This window comes from Centroberyx affinis, unplaced genomic scaffold, assembly GCF_046629955.1.
Source record: "Centroberyx affinis isolate AG114_WGS23_722 - 3 ecotype Tasmania unplaced genomic scaffold, CSIRO-AGI_Caff_v1 ptg002378l_1, whole genome shotgun sequence".
NCBI lineage: Eukaryota > Metazoa > Chordata > Actinopteri > Beryciformes > Berycidae > Centroberyx > Centroberyx affinis.
Window position 1 is genome coordinate 5,001 of NW_027280634.1, and position 11,546 is coordinate 16,546.

The 11,546-nt window shown below is 45.6% G+C and overlaps 1 protein-coding gene across 1 annotated transcript in view; it reads left to right on the top strand.

Moving 5' to 3' along the window:
- The window catches only part of LOC139656066 (sodium/potassium-transporting ATPase subunit beta-3-like), a gene marked incomplete at its 5' end in the record, with an annotated part of 7,780 nt that extends 4,424 nt beyond the window's left edge, over positions 1 to 3,356 (top strand). The window contains 2 exons of the mRNA XM_071533551.1: positions 1,144 to 1,230; positions 2,742 to 3,356. Of these exons, the coding sequence (XP_071389652.1) occupies positions 1,144 to 1,230; positions 2,742 to 2,909 (255 nt within the window). The remainder of the gene's footprint in view (positions 1 to 1,143; positions 1,231 to 2,741) is intronic.
- Positions 3,357 to 11,546: the final 8,190 nt, after the last annotated feature.

Sequence of the window (11,546 nt, forward strand, 5' to 3'; positions counted from 1 at the left end):
TGTGACATTTTGGGCACAGGAGTTTTTCTATCCACTGTGCCTTACTGTCCTTCCTCTAGCATTGCTAACAAAACGACTTCTGTTTCCAGTGTCTCCCCAACCAAAACAGTGCTGCTGGTGCTGTCCAGGCGGACTGAGGCCGCTCTCAGTTCTTCATAAATCAGAATGACTTCTTACAAACTGTCCCTTTAAATATTTAAGCGGTCAGTAATCAGTAGAAACTGACTGGGTGTAGGTGCTGGTGTGTGAGGGATTGGACCTACTCCAAGCTTCCTGCTGTTGAAGTAAACCTTTCTGCTCTGCTGTGCCGTTGGTCCTTTGCTAAGCAAGCTATCCCATGATCCCCCTCTGCAGTTGGAACATTCTAACACCAAAAAACATCTTAACACCAAAACCATCTAAGGCTGCGTTTACACAGGCATGCTAGATCTGGTTCTGTTTGACACAGACCTGGTTTCCCTCGGCTGTCTAAACAGGATGAACCGGATCCCACGTGGTTTCTGTTCAGACAGCAGGAGACCAAATCTGGATCAGAGAGAGCCGTGAACCAGATCTGGATCAGAGAGAGCCGTGAACCAGATCTGGATCAGAGAGAGCCGTAAACCAGATCTGGATCAGAGAGAGTACTCTTGATCAGAGAGAGCTGCAATCCAGATCTGTATTCCCTGGGTGAATCCAGTCTGAGCTCTATTCATCTGGTCCCACTGACTGGCGTGATGAGCACTGTAAAAACACAGTTAGAAACTCTGTGTTTAAGTAACACAGGCTGACAACACACCAGTGTTGTAGTCGAGTCATCAAACCTTGAGCCCAAGTCAGGTCCCAAGTCTTCAATGTCCCAACCTGAGTCTGAGTCTGAGTCACGGAGGTCATGTCTGAGTCGAGTCTCAAGTCCTCAGTGATCGAGGCTCAGGTAATCCATGCTAGAACAACTTAAACAGAACACATACCAATTCACATCTGTCATTAAAAGCTAGTTTATTAGTTAGACTCATTGTAAATGGACTGTAGACTGACAGTAAACTGACTGTAGATTTACTGTAAACTGACTGTAGACTGACTCACTTTGAAGAGAACATTGCTTTCTGTCTCTCTTCTCTCACCTCTCTCTCTCTCTTTGTCTCTCTCTCCTGTCTCTGGCAGAGAGACAGTCCGTTATTGATGCAGTACTTCCCATCAGAGGGTCGTCTGGACAAGATGTACTTTCCCTACTACGGCAAAAAAGCCCATGTGAGTAACCAGTTACTTGTTAGTTTGTTAGCAGACTTATCTCTTAACTAGCTAGTTACTTAATTAGTTACACACCCTTGAAAGCCCTTGTGAGTAACTCTATCAGATAACTAGTTATTTAGTCAGTAAGTTAGCTACGTACTTCCCCTACCATGGCAAGAAGGCCCATCTGAGTAACCTTCACCTATTAACTAGTGAGGTAGTTTGTCAGTCATGCCTTGCCTCCACTAGTCACTTAGTTGGTTATTAGTTAGTCAGTCAGTTAGTTAGTTAATTAGTTAATTAGTTAGTTAGTCGGTTAGTCAGTTAGTCAGTAAGCCAGTAAGTCAGTAAAAAAAATTAAAACAATATACATTTTTTTATTTTTAGTATTTTACACATAATACCCAAACAAAATGATCAAATTATAAAATTATGATAAACATAAAAAACACAACAAAAAACAGACAAAACAAAAAATATCTACAAAAACAACAAAATCAACAAAATCATTTCAACTGTCAGTCAGTCAGTCAGTTAATTAGTCAGTCAGTTAGTCAGTCAGTCAGTCAGTCAGTCAGTTAATTAGTCAGTCAGTTAGTCAGTCAGTCAGTCAGTCAGTCAGTTAATTAGTCAGTCAGTCAGTCAGTTAATTAGTCAGTCAGTCAGTCAGTTAATTAGTCAGTCAGTCAGTCAGTCAGTCAGTCAGTCAGTTAATTAGTCAGTCAGTCAGTCAGTCAGTTAATTAGTCAGTCAGTCAGTCAGTCAGTTAATTAGTCAGTCAGTCAGTCAGTCAGTCAGTTAGTCAGTTAATTAGTCAGTCAGTCAGTCGATTAGTCAGTCAGTTAATCAGTCAGTCAGTCAGTTAGTCAGTCAGTCAGTCAGTTAATTAGTCAGTCAGTCAGTCAGTCAGTCAGTTAATCAGTCAGTCAGTCAGTTAGTCAGTCAGTCAGTCAGTTAATTAGTCAGTCAGTCAGTCAGTCAGTTAATTAGTCAGTCAGTCAGTCAGTCAGTCAATCAGTCGATTAGTCAGTCAGTTAATTAGTCAGTCAGTCAGTCAGTCAGTCAGTTAATTAGTCAGTCAGTCAGTCAGTCAGTTAGTCAGTTAATTAGTCAGTCAGTCAGTCAGTCAGTCGATTAGTCAGTCAGTTAATTAGTCAGTCAGTCAGTCGATTAGTCAGTCAGTTAATTAGTCAGTCAGTCAGTCAGTTAATTAGTCAGTCAGTCAGTTAATTAGTCAGTCAGTCAGTTAATTAGTCAGTCAGTCAGTCAGTCAGTCAGTCAGTCAGTCAGTTAATTAGTCAGTCAGTCAGTTAATTAGTCAGTCAGTCAGTCAGTCAGTCAGTCAGTCAGTCAGTTAATTAGTCAGTCAGTCAGTTAATTAGCCAGTCAGTCAGTCAGTCAGTCAGTTAATTAGTCAGTCAGTCAGTCAGTCAGTTAGTCAGTTAATTAGTCAGTCAGTTAATTAGTCAGTCTCTCTCCAGTCCAACTGTCTCTCTCTCCAGTCCAACTACTTGTCTCTCTCTCTGCAGCCTGACTATGTGCAGCCCCTGGTAGCGGTGAAGCTGTTGCTAACGAAGGACGACTACAACGTGGAGCAGACGGTGGAGTGTAAGGTTGAAGGTTCGGACCTGCGCAACGACGACGACCGTGACAAGTTCCTGGGTCGTGTCACCTTCCGGGTCAAAGTGTCCGAGTAACCGGACCCGCCAGTCGCCGTGGTTACCACAGACTGGGTTTAGACAGGCAATAAAGCTCTGGTTTAGAACTCTTTCTTGTCCAGACCTGATCTCCTCCTGGATGTCTGAACAGAAACCACAGTGAGTCTGGTTCATCCGGTTTAGACAGTCATGAGGAAACCGGATCTGGACCGCAGAGAGTTAAACATCCCTACAGCCGCTAACGGGCAGAACCCACACTGACGAGTGACGCTAACCTCACCACTTCTGATCCTGGGTCTGCACTGCCGTACTGAGGAACTCGTTAATTTCCGGACCTGATGTTTAACTCTTCCTGGTCCAGACCTGCTCCCTTCCCAACTGAACAGAAGCCGTTCTGAATTTGGATTGTCCTGTTTAAACAGTCAGTAGAAGACCAGATCAGGTCTGGACCCATCTGTCGTGGTGTAAACACCGGGAAGCATGTGAGAGAGCTGCACAATAATGTGATGTGTGTTTATAATAGTAATATAATAAATAATAATAATACCCATAGCCCTGTACCGCTATCCCTCCTACCGACTGTGTACGACCCCCCAGTCATTCCCTAACAGAGAAACACTAATAGAAACTGCTAACTTCACTAGAAAAACAGCTGAGGCAGCAGTTAGCATCATGTGATTTACTGTTCATATAACATCCTTTCCTGTAAATATAACATCTAACATCCTTTACTTTACATCCTTTACATTACAGTAGTCAGGCTACCCACCACACTGTCTCAGTATTGGACTCATACAAGTCTCAGCCAAGTAATTCAATTGGTCAAAGACACGTTCCAGCTGTGCTGACAATTCCCATAATGCTCAGCTACCCATGATTAATACGCTGGGAAAGTGAGCATGGCGGCATACTTCCACTTTGTAGTCAGGAAGCTGTAGTCCTCAGAGTCCTGCCCAACTTTGTTTCCTCAGACAAACTTCCACTTGAAGGTCCCACATCATGTAAAGCAGGACTCCTCTTCCTCTGTGGTGATAAAGGAGTTGGATGGTCTATCTAAACATGGTGAAAGTATCAAAACTAAATCCACACAATCCATATTAGTGCAGCGAGCCTCTAAACGAGCCGTTTGGACTTCCGTAACTTTGTGATGTCACAAAGGTTCGCTCATTATCATTTTTGTAAGAAATAATAGACTAACAAAGTGTTTTTTTCAAAGCGGTTGAGCGGTTGTCGTTGTTTATTACTGGAGAGTTTTCCCTACCTGTAGCCGCCGGGCCGCGGCGTCTCACGTTTCACTCTGGAAACGGTTAGCCAATGGGAACAGAGGGTCGTTAATATTAATGAGCCTTAAAGATACGGAGACAGAAACGGCCTGTTCTTGGTAAGGCTCAGAGAGATGCTGGAAAATGAACGTGGAGAAATGGATTGAGAGTGTTTTTGGTTCATGACACCACACACACAGCTTTGAATGGACAGAAAGACACAAAATACAACTCTGGACACTGGAGGAGATGGAGCTTTAAGGCCAACAAAACAGCTAGCTGAGCAGACAGGTTTCCCACCACACGCTGCCTGTATGATAGGTAACGTTAAGACTCTTACCTGATCAACACTAGCTGTGCGGATGTGACCTCCAGCAGACACATTTGACTGGGAGACACATGTAGATCTTTTCGGTTGTCTGTGATTTTTGTAAAACAAAAAAAACAGTTTTATTATTAACAGACCACCGTCTAAATATGTAGTTATTATACCTGAGCATTCCTGACATGGAACTGGGGTTGAGCTAAATGCTAAACCTGTCTCACTATGACTTGGTTTCTAATTCATGTTTCAGATGGAGTAGATGGCATCCGCATATTGTAAGTCGCTTTGGACAAAAGTTTCTGCTAAATGACGTGATGTAATATATTGTAATGTAGTAGTGAGCGTGACATCACCCATTGTCTTCTGAGGGGTTTTGAAGCTGCAGATTGTGTTTACGGTCGCCGCCATGTTGACATTTTTTAGAGCGGAGCAGCCAAAGAGAGGCAGAGGGTGGAGCCAAGGTGGAGGGGGGCGGAGTTTGGGATTTGTACAGAGCCACAACTCCTCCTACTATTGGCCTGTAATCGCTGACCTGTTGATCACTGGACAGGCGAACTGTCAATCTCTAGGAAAACAACCCCGTGTTTTATCTGTTATATCTGTTAAAATCTCCATAAGGACACACAGTGAAATGTGCTGCTGAGGCCAAAACCTCTTGTGGAAAAAATGTATTGACTTCATATTTTTCTCAGAAGTTGGTTGTGGGTTTCGGGTGTTTTTGTGTTTTTGGGGCCGGACTCTAGCGGACTCTAGAGGAACTGCTGCACTTCAGGATTGGCTTCATTATTCACTGGCCGCTTGACCCGGGCACATCACCATGGTAACCATAATCCCAGTGCAAAGCGCCCTCTATAGGATTAGCGCTACATTAAAATATTAACAGTTATTATTCTTACAGTAAAGAGTGAAGCAGAACGCTGCCTCGCTCCTTCCTTCCTTCCTTCCTTCCTTCTTTCCTTCCTTCCTTCCTTCCTTCCAGGAGTCTGGGAGGAGGAGGAAGAAGGAGGGGACAGTTTCATCACAGCCTCTCTGTGCCGGGCTATGACACCTCCCTCCCTCCATCCATCTCTCCATCCATACTCTATCCCTCCCTCCATCCCTCCCTCCCTCCATTCTCTATCCATCCTCTATCCATCCATCCCTCCCTCTCTCCCTCCATCCATCCATCCCTCCCTCCCTCATCCATCCTCTATCCATCCCTCCCTCCCTCCATCCATCCTCTATCCCTCCCTCTCTCCCTCCCTCATCCATCCTCTATCCATCCCTCCCTCTCTCCATCCATCCTCTATCCCCCCCTCCATCCCTCCCTCCATCCATCCACTCTCCCTCCCTCCATCTTTCCTCTATCCATCCCTCCCTCCCTCCATCCCTCCCTCCCTCCATTCTCTATCCATCCTCTATCCATCCATCCCTCCATCCCTCCCTCCCTCCATCCATCCTCTATCCCTCCCTCTCTCCCTCCCTCATCCATCCTCTATCCATCCCTCCCTCTCTCCATCCATCCTCTATCCCTCCCTCCATCCCTCCCTCCATCCATCCACTCTCCCTCCCTCCATCTTTCCTCTATCCATCCCTCCCTCCCTCCATCCATCCTCTATCCCTCCCTCTCTCCCTCCCTCATCCATCCTCTATCCATCCCTCCCTCTCTCCATCCATCCTCTATCCCTCCCTCCATCCCTCCCTCCATCCATCCACTCTCCCTCCCTCCATCTTTCCTCTATCCATCCCTCCCTCCCTCCCTCCATCCATCCTCTATCCATCCCTCCCTCTCTCCATCCATCCTCTATCCCTCCCTCTCTCCCTCCCTCCATCTATCCTCTATCCCTCCCTCCCTCCATCCCTCCCTCCATCTATCCTCTATCCCTCCCTCCCTCCATCCCTCCCTCCATCTATCCTCTATCCATCCCTCCCTCCCTCCCTCCATCTATCCTCTATCCATCCCTCCCTCCCTCCTTCCATCTATCCTCTATCCATCCCTCCCTCCATCCATCCTCTCTCCCTCCCTCCATCTTTCCTCTATCCATCCCTCCCTCCCTCCATCCATCCATCCTTCCCTCCCTCCCTCCATCCTCTATCCCTCCCTCCATGACCATCTTCTGTATATAGCTGTATCTCAACACCTGAGTCATGTCTGTCTTTCTGCTGTTGTGGTGTGCCGTCTGCTGCGTGTCATGTGATGTGATGTCATTTCCTCTCCATCAGGTAGTAGATTTTTTCTCTCAAATTTCAGACACTGACCTATGACCTTGTAATCTTGCATAGCCACTAAAACAATGAAGGTCTGTGGACATTTAAACCCAACAGACAAGTGCAGCAACACTGAACTGTCGCCATCACTCAACCAGTCAGATTTGGCTGTGGGTGGAGCTGTGGGTGGAGCTGTGGTGGAGCTATGGTGGAGCTGTGGTGGAGCTATGGTGGAGCTGAGGTGGAGCTGTGGTGGAGCTATGGTGGAGCTGAGGTGGAGCTATGGTGGAGCTGAGGTGGAGCTGTGGTGGAGCTATGGTGGAGCTGAGGTGGAGCTATGGTGGAGCTGTGGTGGAGCTGTGGTGGAGCTATGGTGGAGCTGAGGTGGAGCTATGGTGGAGCTGTGGTGGAGCTGTGGTGGAGCTATGGTGGAGCTGTGGTGGAGCTGTGGTGGAGCTGAGGTGGAGCTATGGTGGAGCTGTGGGTGGAGCTATGGTGGAGCTGTGGTGGAGCTATGGTGGAGCTGTGGTGGAGCTGAGGTGGAGCTGAGGTGGAGCTGAGGTGGAGCTATGGTGGAGCTGTGGTGGAGCTGTGGTGGAGCTGTGGGTGGAGCTGTGGTGGAGCTGAGGTGGAGCTATGGTGGAGCTGAGGTGGAGCTGTGGTGGAGCTATGGTGGAGCTGAGGTGGAGCTGTGGTGGAGCTGTGGTGGAGCTGTGGTGGAGCTGAGGTGGAGCTGTGGTGGAGCTGAGGTGGAGCTATGGTGGAGCTGTGGTGGAGCTGAGGTGGAGCTGAGGTGGAGCTGTGGTGGAGCTGAGGTGGAGCTGTGGGTGGAGCTATGGTGGAGCTGTGGGTGGAGCTGTGGTGGAGCTGAGGTGGAGCTGTGGTGGAGCTGAGGTGGAGCTGTGGTGGAGCTGTGGGTGGAGCTATGGTGGAGCTGTGGGTGGAGCTGTGGTGGAGCTGAGGTGGAGCTGTGGTGGAGCTGAGGTGGAGCTAACCGGTTACCTGAAGGCAGCACGACAAACAGACCAGAGGCCCAGGGAATTTCTGCTGAGTCAAGTTTTAATTTGAAAGGTTTCCTAACCCTAAACTTTCCCAAACAATAACCAAAATGTTGTAGTTGCCTAAACTTATCCGTTAGCCAACCTGTAGATGAAAATGTTGTGTCCAGTTATGTTTTCACAGAATCCAGTTCATGGAGGAGGAACGTACCACAGCTTTTTATGAGATCATGTTGACCGGTGAAGCGAAACTCTGGCAAGGTGCAAACAGCAGTGAACGATCAGAGCAGCAGACTGACAGGAAAACATCAAAACACTGAGCACAGAAAAACAAGCAGAAGCTCCAGCTGGACTCTGAGCTGCTGCTGGCAAAACAGAAGCTAGTCTTGATTTTTCATCAGGTAGCTAGCGCTGTAGCTAAGCTAACGACGGAAACGTCTTCTAATAAAACCAGAAGTGACATTTCTGGGGGCTTGTGGGAGAATCCTGTTTCAAACTCAGAGCCAATCAGAGCTGCCGTTGGCTCAGTGAGGTTTTGTTATCCCACGATTTATAATGAGAATTTCTCCAGACCTCCATTGCATGAAGGAGGTTTGGCTCCACCAGGACCTGCATCTGGACCGACCGGTCGTGGATCTGACAATACTAGCTGGTTCTAATGATAATACTAATAATAATAATACTAGCTGGTTATTAAACACTGATCTAATAAACAGTTGTGACATTTTACATCACAGAGCGCTCAGTTCAGTAATTTACCTTCGACTGGAGGGTCAGTGAGGAGCCGAAGCAGAGAAACTGTCTGCTGTCCTGAAGGGGAGCCACTGGTTGTCTCTCTGGTAGCAACTGAACCAGGAAGTAGTCGGTCCCGGTCCGGCCAATGACAGACCTGCTGCTGTGTTTACCTTCTAGTCATTTAAAGGGGCAGCAGGGCGGTCTAGTGTCCAGATCAGAGGCCTGTACTACGAAGCAGGATTTGGGGTCAGTGAGGTCACTTCAGGTTTAGTCCGGGGTTTTCTGTGTCACCAAGGCGGTTTACTTTTTACCAGAGTATGTCGCCATAGCAACTCATGCTGAACAGCTAACCTGCTCCAGAGCAGGTTCTGTTCAGGATCTGGATCCAAACGGATAAAAAGCCTCCTCACCAGTCAGCTCCCTGGACAGTTTGGCGTCATCGTTTTAAACAATCTTTAACAAGATTAACAAAACCACATATGAATAAAATCATTGCATTCAAATGAAAAAAATAACAGTACAAAGGGATTCTACTGAAGTAGAAGGAGAAGAAGAAGAAGACTGCAGGGCGACAGGCAGAACAACTTCACTTTCCATAAGGATTTATTATATTACAGAGAGAATAACTCCAGGTGATTTGCCCTCTGTGGCTATAACAGAGAGCTTCTGTCAAACAGCTGGTAGCTTACAATAGCTGGCTATAGTTATCAACAGTGAATTAAATGTAATATTGCATGTGACAGGCAGTGATAAGCCTGCTTACCTTCACATTTACACTGCATGACACAATCTGCATTTCTCCTCCAGCCATCCTCTCTAACAGCAGCTGTGTTACTGTTCACTGTTGTATTTTTGTATTGCTCATATTTATTCATTATAATAATGTTCTTATTGAGAGAAAAAACAAATGTTAGCAGCCTAATCCATTTCTTTCACATCCTTCCCACTTCTACAGTCTACTTAATGTGTTGAATTTGTCTGCAGCATTATATTTATGTAACCCCACAATTGTTCAGTCGAGTTTATTGCTTTTATTGTTTTATTTTATTTTTGATACTATTTTTATTTCTTATTTTTAGATTCTACATGTGTGCTTGTATCCTATTTCATTTTCCCTGCTGAATAATTTTACTTTTGTGCAAAAACGATCTAATTTCCTCACAGGGATCAATTACATTTCATGTAATCTTAAATCTGCTGATCTGGATCTGTCCGTGTTGCGTGTGATTGGCTGTTTGTTACAGACTCCGCCTCTTTCATGTGAACACACACAGCTGAAGTGGGAAAGCCTGATTGAGTTAACGAGTTGAAAACCACCTTCGTGATACAGATTCAGTGTGATAGAGGTTGTTAGAGTTAAACCAGCTGCTGCAAAGATATCCTGGAGATGTTGGGTTAGGGTTAGGAACCTGCTTCGTAGTCCAGGCCCCAGGTCCTGTTTCACGTTCCTGGCTAACTCAGTTAACCGGATAAGTTTGCTGACAGTTTGGCATAAGCCCAGGATTTTCTGTTTCACAAAGCGAGTTAACAGTTTATCCAGACTTGTTACCAGGGCGACAGAGCCTTAAGCCCAAACCTGCAAAAACCAGGTTCAAGCTGCAGTTAGCTGGATGGTCTGAACACAGAAGGCAGAACTCACACAGCCAGAGCTGGAGCTTCTGGAGCTTCCGGAGCTTCTGGAGCATCAGGGGCAGTTAGAAGGAAACGTGTTTTTACAGATCGATCCTTCAGCGCACGCAAATAATTATCTTTATGAACGCTATTGATTTAGTCGTGAGTGAATTATTTACCTGCAGCAATAGATAGATAGCAATTAATACATTAATTAATTCATATCCACAGCATAAATGCACAGTGTCTCATAACGTTCAGACAATATTGAGAGCCATAGTAACAACTCTGCACATTACCTGGTTGAAAGTGTAGAATTACAATAAAGAGGAAATCTGTTTGAAATATATTTTTATATTTGATTTTCACTTGTTGTCAGGTCCTTTTCTTGCCACTGCCAGACACCCGGGGAAGTAATTAAAATAATATAGCCTACTATTTAATATTTCAGTTTGGTGACATTATTAGAAAGCACAAGAGTCCAAATGTTATGGGCTTACTTTAAAATTGAGCAGAATTAAATCAGCCACACTCTTTAGTGAATAAAAGTCTTCTTATATGTTTATATTCTCTTCCTCAGTTCAGCCGCTCTGCCAGTGTTGGATTTTCTGGATAATATTGTTTTTTCTTCCGGTGACAAAAATGTGATTTGGTAAACTGAAACCACAAAACAACATCAAAGCAATACACAGGTTACATTATGAGAATTAAAAAAGACCGGGGTCCAGACCCCCAACCTGCTGAAAACACTGAATCCCTACCAGCTCCAGACCCTGACCTCTGACCTGCAGGGAGCAATAGAGGATCACATGACATATTTAGTTGGCTCTTTTATGCAGAGTGGCTCACAGGGAGCAGGTGGGGGTTCAGTGTCTTGCTCACAGACACTTCAGCAGGAGACATGATGATGGACACACTGGGGATCAAACCTGTGACCCGTGACCCTTCCCTCCTGCCTGGCTGAGGGTCGAGAACCCTGATGTGGATCTGAGCTCTGTCGCTTCCAAATAAAGAGGATTTAAAAAAAAAAAAAAAGGAAGTGTGTCCATCTCTACTTCCTGAACAGTCCTAATTAATGAGATAGCACTTTTAACAAAGAGATTGGTGTGTGTGTGTGTGTGTGTGTGTGTGTGTGTGTGTGTGTGTGTGTGTGTGTGTGTGTGTATGACCACCCTTTACAGCAGTGATTGTCAGTCCTGCCTCGTATTTACAGTTATTTGCCTTCACCTGGTGTCCCAGGTGTAAACCTCTGCTGCAGCCTCACTGTTTAAGTTTCTCATCATATTTGACAGTAGAGGAGAATAGAACAGATCAGAGCAGATTAGAGCAGAGCAGAACACTACAGTACAGTAGAATAGATTAGAGCCTAGGGACTCAGTTCTAGTTTGGCTCATACAGTAGATGTAACGACCTCCCTGTCTGTAGTGTCAGTGCTGCCCTCCTCTGGTACTTTGGGGAAAGTACCTGTCCGGTCCAATCATTCAGAAACATAATGTAATGTAATATAATATATAATATAATATAATATCTTGCTGTGTCTAAAAAGAATAGGGACCAG